Source organism: Papaver somniferum, chromosome 11, assembly GCF_003573695.1.
Source record: "Papaver somniferum cultivar HN1 chromosome 11, ASM357369v1, whole genome shotgun sequence".
NCBI classification, from domain to species: Eukaryota; Viridiplantae; Streptophyta; class Magnoliopsida; order Ranunculales; family Papaveraceae; genus Papaver; species Papaver somniferum.
Genome location: NC_039368.1, coordinates 25,501,422 through 25,513,718, shown reverse-complemented (window position 1 = coordinate 25,513,718; position 12,297 = coordinate 25,501,422). Strand labels below are relative to the sequence as shown.

The window sequence follows — 12,297 nt, the reverse complement described above, 5'->3', positions numbered from 1 at the left end:
TCTTAATGGGTATCATATTGAGACGACAAACGACGCTAACAAAGAGTATATATGCATTACTGCCATTGTCTCAGGTAAGAAACAAGTCTTAGAAAAGCTTCCATCTTTGTCTTCTAGATTATATCACGCTATCCTAATTGAATCACATGTTGTGAGTCATCCTAAGACTTCTGATCCCGGTGTTTTTAAACTTAGGCATGAATGTTTGGGTCATCCAAGATCAACTATGATGCGTCGAGTTATTGAAAACTCATATGAAAATCCTCTAAATAGACTAAAAGTCTTATCATTTAATGATTGTCCATGCATCGCTTGTTATCAAGGAAAATTGATTATTAGGCCATCATTGATAAAAATTAGGTTCTTATTGATGCTTCAACACGAAAATTAGGTTCTTATTGATGCTTCAACACGATGCTTCAACACGATGGCCTAATTTCGTTATTTTATGGTTCTTATTGATGCTTCAACACGATGGTCACGTGTTTGCTTTCGAATCGTATTGTTGCAATTGCAAGACTTCTTGCACAAATTGTTAAGCTACGAGCTCAGTTTCCAGATTTTCCTATTAAAACTATTCGTCTTGATAATGTTGGTGAATTTACCTTTAAAATATTTAATGATTATTGCATGTCAATTGGCATCGATGTCGAACACTCCATCGCTCACGTGCACACTCAAAATGGCTTAGTGGAATTATTTATTAAGCGCTTACAACTAATTGCCCGACCATTAATACTAAGGTCTAACTTGCCATTTTCAGCATGGGGTCATGCAACATTACATGCTGCAGCACTGGTCCTTATAAGACCAACCAGCTATCAAAAACATTCACATGTACAACTCGTATATGGGCATCAACCAAATATATATCATCTTCGAACTTTTGGTTGTGTTGTGTATGTTCCCATTGATCCACCACAAAGAGCGAAAATGAGTCCTCAACGTAGACTCGGCATATATGTTGGCTATGACTCTCCTTCGATCATACGTTCTTTAGAACCTCAAACATGAGATGCTTTTAAAGCAAGATTTGCTGCTTGCCAATTTGATGAGTCAAATTTCCCGTCTTTAGGGGAGAGAAAAGCCAAAACTTGAGGAACACCGTGAAATTTCATGGAATACACCATCATTATCCCACTTTAATCCTCGTACAAAACAATATGACCTTGAGATTCAAAGAATCATACATTTGCAAAATATTGCAAATCCAATGCCTGATGCATTTACTGATACAGGTAGGGTAACAAAATCACATATACCTGCTGCAAATACTCCAGCGAGAGTCAATATCCCATATGGACATCATGATAAGTCCAAAACATGCTTAAAGTGTCCTGGAAGACCTCTTGGTGCAAAAGATTCAGTTCTGCGGAAAAAAAATCAAAATGTGGCATTCCAGAAAAAGACATTATATCGGAAATCTTTGATCAATCTAATACTAATGAACTAGTTGCACCTAAAGATGCACATGCATCAAAACAACGAGATCTCTATAAACTATGTTGGTACAAGACAAAACTAGGATACAAATACAATTATTCCTGATAGTAAATTCGCTTTTACTGTTGCTTTGGATGTCATTGAAATATTGATGATCCTGAACCACAATCTATCGAAGAATGTCGACATAGAAAAGATTGGCCTAAGTGGGACGTTGCAATCTAAGCAGAGTACAACTCATTAGTAAAACGTGGAGTTCTTTGTCCTATTGTTGTAACTCCTGAAAATGTAAAAGCTGTCGGATATAAATGGGTATTCCTACGAAAGCGTAACGAGAAAAATGAAATTGTGAGATATAAAGATCGACTCGTTGCACAAGGTTTTTCACAAAGACCAGGTATTGATTATCAAGAAACTTATTCTTCGGTGATGGATGCCATCACATTCCGGTTACTTATTAGTTTGGTAGCTTCAGAAAAGCTTGAAATGCGTCTTATGGATGTAGTTACAACTTATCTTTATGGATCACTTGATAGTGACATTTATATGAACTTCCCGAGGGATTTCGTATGCCTGAAGTAGACAAGTCCAAAGATCGTAGTGTATACTCAATAAAACTTCAAAGAGCCTTATATGGACTAAAGCAATATGGAAGAATGTGGTATAATCGCCTTAGTGAATAATGCTATTTGTCCATGTGTTTTTATTAAGAAATCCAATTATGGGTTTGCTATTATTGCAGTATACGTTGATGATCTAAATCTTGTTGGAACTCTAAAAGAACTCACTGAAACTGCTGCTTACTTGCAGAAGGAATTTGAGATGACAGATCTTGTTAAAACTAAGTATTGTCTTGGTTTACAAATTGAGCATGTCTCACATGGGATATTTGTCCATCAATTTACTTACACAGAAAAAGTCTTAAAAAGATTTTATATGGACAAAGCACATCCACTGAGTTCCCCTATGGTTGTGAGATCACTTGACGTGAATAAAGACCCATTTCGACCTAAAGAAGATGGTGAAGAACTTCTTGGTCCGGAAGTGCCATAACTAAGTGCAATTGGTGCTCTTATGTATCTTGCAAATTGCACAAGGCCAGATATTGCATTTTCAGTTAATCTGTTAGCTAGATATTGTTCTGCTCTAACTCGAAGACACTGAAATTAAATCAAGAACTTATATCATAGTGGCACTATTGATTTAGGTCTATTTTAACCTTATCAATATAAATCAAAAATCATTGGGTACACAGATGGAGGTTATCTTTCAGATCCACACAAAGGACGATCACAAACCGGGTATTTGTTTACTTATGGGGATACAACTATATCTTGGCGGTCAGAGAAGCAAACAATTTCATCAACATATACAAACCATTCTGAACTACTAGCAATCCATGAAGCAAGCCATGAGAGCGTCTGGTTAAGGTCAGTAATACATCATATTAATCATTTGGACTTCCTTCAACTAAAGATTCACCAACAATATTATACGAAGACAATACTGCTTGCATTACCCAACTAAAGGAAGGATTCATCAAAGGTGATCGAATAAAGCACATCAGTCTGAAGTTCTTTTTCTCACATGATCTACAGAATGATGGTGTGATTAATATCCAACAAGTACGTTCAGATCACAATCTAGCAGACTTCTTCATTAAAGCTTAACGAACTTCTACATTCAAGAAATTAGTTCACAAGATTGAAATGCGTCGATTTAAATATTTGTAGGCCAAGATTTCGCTGAAGTATCCATCAGGAGGAGCATCATTATGACTTAAGCGCGTTGTACTCTTACCTTCGTCAAGGTTAGTCCCACTGGGTTTATTTGTCAAGGTTTTAATGAGGTAGCATATGCGTGTCCAACATATTATATTGACTTAGACACAGTGGTCATCAGGGGGAGTATTATAAACGTGTATACCGGGATGCCCTTGTGTCTAGCCATATAAATAGAGGATGTAATATTTGTTTATTCTACACATATTAAATAAGAATTCTCCTTTTCTTTCTCTACTTTTCTATCTTTCACACTAGTTTGAATGAATTTTTTGGATGTTTAATTAGTCTCTTTGTTTTCTATACTAGTAATCTCAACAGACAATTAATTTTCTTGTGATTGAACGAATAATTTCTCATTTAGCGGCCGATGATTTCATACCAAGCGGTAACATATACCAAGTTGGGCCAAAGTTTTATGTTGATTTTCACTTTTGTTCAAAAACTAATTACAGACTACAATAGAAAAAAAAAATTATGTTTGAATTTTGGATTACAAAACCAAGTGCTAGTTAGTTTTTTTTTTTTTTTTGCTTAACTATCAAAACACCGATGTCATGGTGGGGAGGGCCGACCGAAGAAAAGAAACACCCCTTCAAAGAGACTATAAAAGAAAATTTAATTTCAGCTGTTAATTTTTAATGGTTGATTTACACGTCTCAGCTGTTAATTAGACGATGGTTTTACACGTCTCAGATTATGATCATTTATTATATGATTATTTGAGTTTCACAAGAAAAACATATTACCAAAATATTAGCTTCAAATTCACTGTCGTTTGGACTTTAAAGAAAAATTAGATCAAAGTTTGTATGATAATGTCCATACAAGATTGTCCATGGAACCCTCTCTACTATAATATAAAGGTTTTAGGTTGGAATTTTGGATTACAAAACCAAGTGCTAGTTAGTTTTTTTTTTGTTTGCTAAATCATTAAAATATATTACCGAAATGAATATCGAAACTTATAACCTTAAATAAACACTGCAAGACCAAAGCCAGCAAAACCAATAAAATAAGTAGGTACAGACTCAATTAGCATAATATAAAATTAATATCTCTTAGATGACCATTCTACCTTGTAATTAAAAGAAAGTTTCAAGTAAAAGTTACGCATCTGACCTTTGTCTGTATCAACTCATTTTTTTGTCAATTTATTTTCTGGAAAGTTTATCTCTCCATAACCATGTCTGAATTTCAGAAAGGAAATCATATCAATAATCTTATACCATCTTCTTTGCACTATCTATACAGTTCCAGAGAGCAACAAACGCCCATTATCGTTTATAAAAGCCCATGAATTCCAATGCTTCAATCACTACCATGCTCCCATCAATAACATTGGAAGCCAGTCTCAATCCTCCACATTTAGCACCTATAACCTCTTCACAACAACTTTTGATGATGAAACCATGGTCAAAATTTTCAAAGTTCCCTCTGAAGGCACCAAAGATATAATACATATTTTGAATACCATATATATGTTAATGTATTTACTCATTGATACTCAAAGTGATAGTGATGGTTTTTGCATTCTTTCTTTCTTTTTTCTCAAAAAACCTTAATTATATTTATTGACAATTACCCGATTTGACATGAGGAACGGTTATAGAAGTCGCTACAGTACTGACTCGGTTTACAACTGGGTTTACAATTTCCAGAAGTTCTAAAGGATCAAACAAACAACAACCACATCTAGAACACCTAACATAATAGCTACAGACCTTGATTTGATTAGAGATCTAACCATGCCTTGACGATTCCGGAGATTTAATGGTAACAGTAACATGAAAAGTTTAAATGATTTGGTTTGGGTTAAAAGTAGCACACCCAAATCATATAAAAACTCTACTATTAGCAGAGAGGTTATGGTCTATAGATCCGACCATTTCTCAAGGTTTTTTTTCAAAAAAAATAAATAAGCAAAGGTAACACGGATAATCGGAATCAATTATTTAGGTCTGAATTGGTCAGGCTCAGTCTGAATCTTTATTGGAATCAAGTATGAGTTTTTGTTGGTGCTTTGGATAAATTCTTTCTGCTGGTATCTTTGGTAAAGCCCTTGTTCCTAATATTGTAGATCTGTTTGATTTTTTTCCATCTATCATCTTAGTTACCTTCATCGATCGTGATTACAACGCCTGAAAATAAGAAACTTATTAGTAAACCTTAGTATTGAAACCTTAAAAAGAAAAACAAGTTAACAACTAAAACCTAGAGCAAGGAAGAACTATCAGTTAAGATTTGAAACAAATCCAAACTAAAAACTAAAAGCCGAAAAGGCAAAGATATAATAAGATAAAGCTGAGATTGAATAAGAGATAGAGATGATCTGCTAAGACCAGCTCCTTCTTTCGTTGAGAGGATTTTTGGTTTTTAGGAGGGAGATTTTTGAGTGTTATCACATACGGTGATGGTTGTTGCATTCTTTCAAATGTTATCCTCAAAGAATTATCAAGCTCCTAGATGAATTACCCACTAGTATATCGCAATTTGAATCAATCCCGAATGCAGCAATTCTATAGATGAATTCCTAGGTATTTGATAATACTGTACTCCGTGGCTCAATGCAAAAAATACATGTGCAACGACAAATGCAAGTGCAAATGCTGCGAATTATACGACCATAACATAAAACAAAGTGTCAATGGTCGTGATATCCGTGTCATCGATTCTCCAACACTGGATCACTTCATTGATGGTGCATATTGCACCGGCATCACCAACATCATCTCAATGTTAGCACTGGGTTTCATATTGGTGGTGCATATTGCACCGGGATCAATATCATCATCCCAGCACTAGCAAGCCAGGGCTGGGGCCTTTCATCGCTGGTGCATATATAACACCACCATTCCCATCATCCCAACATTTGATCTCCTTTATCGTTGGTCTATATTGAACCCGCATTACTATATTCCCAACACTGGTTCTTCTCTTATCGGTGGTGTATACTAAACCAGCACATATATCCCATCGATGAAAAGACGGTGTTGGTGTCCATAGTTACCGTTCATGTGCCAACATTAGCATGCCAGCGCTGCTGCTTTTCTTCGTCCCATGGTGCATATTTACCTTAGAAATTGACGTTTAGTCCCAAAGTTACTGGACTTGGGACGCTTTAGTCCACTCATCTCAGGCTTAGTACTCACTAGTCCAAAAAATCCCCGTCTCAAAGAATTTAATCCAAATATGGACGAATTAGTCCAAAATTGTGACCGATCCCGATTTTCCTGTATTTCCACTATCCCGTAACTACCCTTGAGACATAAAACGAGGATTTGAAATCAAAAATTTCAGATCTCAAACATGAATTCAAAACAGGGAGTCGGGCAGAGAAGAAATTCGTAGGCGATTTAACAGTTTCAGAGAGAATTTTGGTTGCGATTCAACTTCAGGTTACTGGTAAAATGTAGTTACGCGATTATTTTTGATCTCAGATTTGAATTCACGATAGATTTCAGTCGATCCAGAATTCAACTTCAGTTTCAGCGATTTAACAGTTTTAGACAGATTCATAGAGGTTAGGTTGGATTTCATCGTTCCTGATATTTAACGGAATTCAACTTCAGGTTAGTTCTGTTTTTGCTTCATCGTTGAATCTCTTTTCTGATATTTTTTTTTTGATTTTATCAGTTGATGATATGAATTCAATCTGTGACATCTTATTGTTTGTATGTTATTGATTTTATTTTTGTTATATTTTAGCTTTTGATTTTCGTTAAATGATTTTGATTACTGTTTTTTGGTGTTTGGTGTTATGATGCATGATATGAAATCGAACTGATATTGCATCATATGCTTTTGGTTTATTCAATTATGTGTTCTAGTAAGATTCTGAAGCTTATATCTTCGATTAATCGATGGAGTAGTTTTGATTTTAAGTTTACTGTTATTTGATTTTTGCCTTCGATTAAATGTGTACTTTCCTGTACACTCTTCAAGTTTTAGGTTATGCGAATCTAAAACTATTATTATATCTTTTGTTATATGTAGGTGTATCAAATATGTCTGAGAAGTTTGTTCATGCTGTTTTGAATCATGGTGAGCATTCTGTTGCGTTTCGTGTTAATACTTTTATCACCGTTGATGAATTGAAGCATTTTGCATGTAAGCAGTGGAGTTCTTTGTCCCCTTGGAGTATACGTTTTTCCTATATGGATACTAATCAAGTAGTTTTTATACAAGGTGATATACAACTTCAAGGTTTAGTTTTTCTTGTTATTCAGATGAACAATGAAGATTTCTATTTGAATGTTGATGTGATTCTGAAGCATACTGGTTGTAGCACTAGTTCAAGGTCTTTGTCTCGTTCTAATTCTGGTTGTAGCAGTAGTTCTGGTGCTAGTACTTCAAACTCTTGTGTAAGTGAAAGTCTTAATCTTGTAAGGGTGGTCGATCATGATGCGGACAAGGCCAAGCCTCTCATTATCGATGAATGGCGTGATGTTTTTGACAATATTGGTAGAGAATTTGTGGGTGGTGTTAAAGCTGTATGGATTGCTGTTGATCAGTACAAGATGTGTACTGGTTACAAGATTCTTATTCTTAGAAATGACAAGACTCGTTTTACTGCGAAGTGCGAAGAAGATGGTTGTGGTTGGAGGATTCACTTTGGGCATGTGAATGGTGACATTTCTCGGTTTGTGCTGAAATATTCCAACGTTATTCACAGGTTAGTGGTGTTCACTTTTTTTTTTGATCCATGTTATTGATTTTTAGGTTTTAATATGAAGACTTGTTTTAGGTGTACATTGTGGTGCACATTACTTGTTGTAGGCTTTTTAGGTGGCACATTGTGGTGTAAATTTCATATTCTTGCTTGGTATGTGCTTTCTTTTTGCATGTGTGTTGTTGTTTTTTATATTTTATTAGGTGTACAATGTGGTGCACATTACTTATTCCAGATTTTTTTTTGTAGCTGTGGTGTTGGTTTGAGGTTGAAGAGTCATGTGGTGACAACCAAGTTAGTTAAGCATTTGATCGCTGACAGTATACAGGGTGATCCCACTTTAAAACCCAAACAGATTATGTCACTCTTTAAGAAGACTTATGGGTCCAATATTAAGTATCACCATGCCCCTAGAGGGAAAGAAGCTGTATTTGAAGATCAATATGGTGACGACGAGAAGTCGTATAGCGATTTAAATTGGTATGTGAAAGCCATTGAGCAAACTCATCCTGATAGCTTTGTGAAACTTGAAGTTGATGAAGAAACTGGAAGATTTAAGCGGGTTTTCATCTGTTTCGGTGCTTGCAAGCATAGCTATTGGTATCCCGGGCCCATGATTTACTTGGACGCTACTTTCCTCACTGGTAGATTCAGGGGTACTTTGATGGCTGCAACATGTGTCAATGGAAATGATGGTTTTTACCCATATGCCTTTGCTATTGTTTTATCTGAAAACAAAGACAATTGGTTTTGGTTTCTGGATAATCTTCAACAAGTGGTCGATGATCGTCCGATAGTTTTCTTTAGTTGATCGTCACGAAGGACTTCTGCAGGGCATTCCAAGAGCATTTCCTGGTTCATATCACATCTATTTCTTTTACCACATCAAGTGCAATCTCCCTATTGGAAAAGGTGATGTGAATTACAATGTCGTTATTGATTTGTTTTACAAAGCTGCTTACTTTTACACAACAGCGAACTTTGAAGAAGCTTTACGGGGCATGCATGCAATTGGTTGTGGACATGTTGCTAATTATCTCAGGACCATTCCAAAGGAGAAATGGGAAAATGCATTTTTCCCTGTATGCAGATATGCTGCCCACTCTTCATTTATTGCCGAGTCATTCAGTAGCTGGATTCTTGAGTTCAAAAAGCTGCCTGCTTTTGCTCTTCTCGATGCGATACGGTGATTTTTATGTTTAGTGCTTCATTCATTTATTTTTTACTGTCGTACACATGGATTTGCTTGATGTGTACATACTTGTACACATGTTATATCCGTGGTTCTGCAACTGTGTGTACATTGTTGTACACATGGATTTCCTTAATGTGTATATTGTTGTACACATGTTTTATCTGTATTTCTTCTATATCATGTTTTGATTTTATGTTTTGTGTTTTTATTATCTTAGTTTGAAGGTTATGCAGATGAATTCTAAGAGAAGGGTAGAAGGTCTTGAAAATTTTAACACTAGGCTCACTCCCGTATACGAGGATTTACTAAACGAGAACATCAACATTGGTCGTACTTGGACTGTTGTTGAGTCTATGGAAATATTGTATGAAGTCAGGTCTCCCCGCACTCATTCTGTAGATCTGTTGGAGAGAACTTGTACGTGTCACAGGTGGAAAGTAAATGGTTTTCCCTGCGCACATGCTTGTGATGCCATTCAATCTACAAGGGAGGACTCTACTCATTTGTTGAGCCATACTTCACCACTGAATTGTACAACATGACATACCAAGAGATCATCTTGCCAATCCCCAATTATGACAAGCCGCAGTCTTATGATCCTAGTGATAGGATTATTATTCCTATTCCTGTGCCTCAACCCGCTAGACGAAGAGAATAGCGTTTCAAGAAGGCTTGGGAGAAGCAAAAGAGGCCTATGATGTGCACAAAGTGCTTCACTCTTGGTCACCACAACAGAGCTACATGCCCCATGCCTTGATGCTTTTTATTATGTTTGATTTGTTTGAAAGATTCTATGTTTTTTGGTTTTTACTTTTGGTAATGTCTTTTCATTTTTCTATTCATGGATAATTAGTGTCAGGATCCGTGTACCATTATGTACACCTTCATGTGCACTTCACTTTTCTTACCTGTCTTTTTACATGTGTAGCATTATGTACACCTTGCTGTACAATGGATGCTACTAGTTTATTTTGTTTAGTAATATTCTATCTTTTCAGTTCTAATGCCAGTAATTAGTTTTTATTTATGTTGTTCAATGATTGATACTAGGTTATTACTTTTTCTATTTTATGTTTCTGTTAGTACATGTGTACCATTATGTACACCTTCATATACCATTGCCTGTCAGATTTTCTACTCTATCAGAAACTGTGCACAATCATGTACACCTTAATATTTCCTAACCTGTAATACATACCTTAGTACTGACACAAGTCTATTTTCAAAACATCAATATTGAAACTAATAAAAAACATTAATTCAAGGTCTTTATAATAGTGATAAGTCTTAAACGGAAAGTTGAAAACTGAAATTTAAAAATTTGTCTGAAGATTAAAAATGTTTAGAAGAAATTCAGAAAGTGATCTTGAATGAAGATTAAAAACTCTTCTTCCTCTTCAATGGTTGCTTTTCTGTAGTCTTGCGCCACTGATTATGCTCCTCGTCCTCCGCTACCATCCGGCTTTTGTCAACGTCTTGGTCACCAATTTTGATCTCATTTGCTGAAAAATGTCTTCGGCCCTCTGCTGACCTTTTTCCATACCTTTTGTTGTCTTCGTACTTCGTTTCATAAAGTAAGAAGTATATATTATAAAGTCCGGGTTGATTCCTTGTGAAGGGCATGGCATGATGTTTAATTCGTGCTCTTCTATAGGTGGGTGACCCTTCAATGCTCTCTTCTTGTTGAGTTCCACTTGTACCACATCTGCTAGTTGCTTTGCATCGTCTTGATATGACTGCTCATTCTCTGAATGTAACGAGTTATACCATTTCCATTCCTTAGCTTCGAAATCAAAATTCAAAAGCGACCAGTGCAATCCCATCCTCGTTCGATCTGTAGAGTGATTGATAGGGATTACAAGAACTTCCAGATTCTCAGGCATGTCCCGTATGAAATCAACCACAAGCTTTTGCACCTCGCTAGTGACATTATACTTGACATAGTACTGCAATTAATAATTTGTTAGAAAATAAAATTAATTAGGCTCACCTTAAGAATCATTACTTAATAGACTTGACACTCTCAGTCTAAACAATTAGTTGTCGTGTTGAGTCTGGGTTCAACTAACTACTTGACCGAGTATAGTCTCATACGACTCTTTAAAATCAACAGTAGTAGCATCATCTGCCTATTGATTTATACAGGACATCAATTATGTCACAAAGGCAATATTGTTTAAGGTTTTGGATGGCGGTCTATGACAAATCCGGTACCCACGCACTCATGAAAAAAAAAATCTAAGTCGTGATAAACATTGAGATAAAGAATGAATAAGAAAATATGTGGTAAAATAGTCATCTTAACAATGGGAAAAGGATTTTTACTTTGTTTTCCATATTTCTATTTTCAATACGTTTATCAATTGTTATGGGAGACCGGTGTGCTACTACTACCCTAAAGAGGCAACCCGACCTACTCAAAAAATATATTCAAATCTACACAAAGAATCCTCAATGTATTAGGTTAACAACAAAGTCTAAAAACTTGAACTTCATCAGTTCGACGACACCACCTACAATTATACAACCACCGTGATATCTCATTCTTTCTCCATGCACTTCCCTACGATCAACCTATCTCCTAATTTTTTGACCGAAACAACGCTCAAACAATCATTTTTTGGTTTAGATGAGTTTTGATCTCTTGAACTCAATTTACACCTCATTGTCATTTTATTTGTTTTACACCTAAAACAATAAGAAAACTAACAGAATAGCTAATAGGTTCCTTTTTTTCGGCAAACTTACATATTATAAATGACCTACGAGAAATAAGTGAGAAAAACTCAAAGAACTTGCAAACCCAGCTGAATGACAAGAGTCAATGCAGAGAACTCGGAAAAAAAAACAAACTAATACATTATCGTTTCAAAGAAATTATCCCGGGTTCCCAGTATAATGTCTAGACTAGTCACTTTTAATTTATTCGCATTCCTCTTCTAAATCTCTTGATACTTGCATTTCCAAATTCAAAAGTTATTTGATTCTTGCACTTCCAAATCGACTAAGAAAAGAAGGCAGGAATGAGAGGCCAAAGCAACTTCCCAACTGGATGAGGTAAATTAGGTCTCCACCTCTTGATGATGGGATCTGTACAATTAGGCAATGGACCTATGAAGCGCATTGCGTCCTCAAAACATTTCCAAATTTTAAACGAGAAGCTGCAACTGAACACAAGATATTCCATAGTTTCGCCATCTTTGTAA

The 12,297-nt window shown here is 35.7% G+C and overlaps 1 protein-coding gene across 1 annotated transcript; it reads left to right on the top strand.

The window, feature by feature from the left end:
• Window positions 1-7,231: 7,231 nt before the first annotated feature.
• On the top strand, window positions 7,232-9,633 carry LOC113324233. Its single transcript, XM_026572553.1, has 4 exons — window positions 7,232-7,899; window positions 8,218-8,692; window positions 8,787-9,082; window positions 9,309-9,633. The coding sequence occupies exons 1-4, from the start codon at window positions 7,232-7,234 to the stop codon at window positions 9,631-9,633; spliced, it is 1,764 nt and encodes a 587-aa protein (XP_026428338.1).
• The last annotated feature ends 2,664 nt before the right edge of the window (window positions 9,634-12,297 follow it).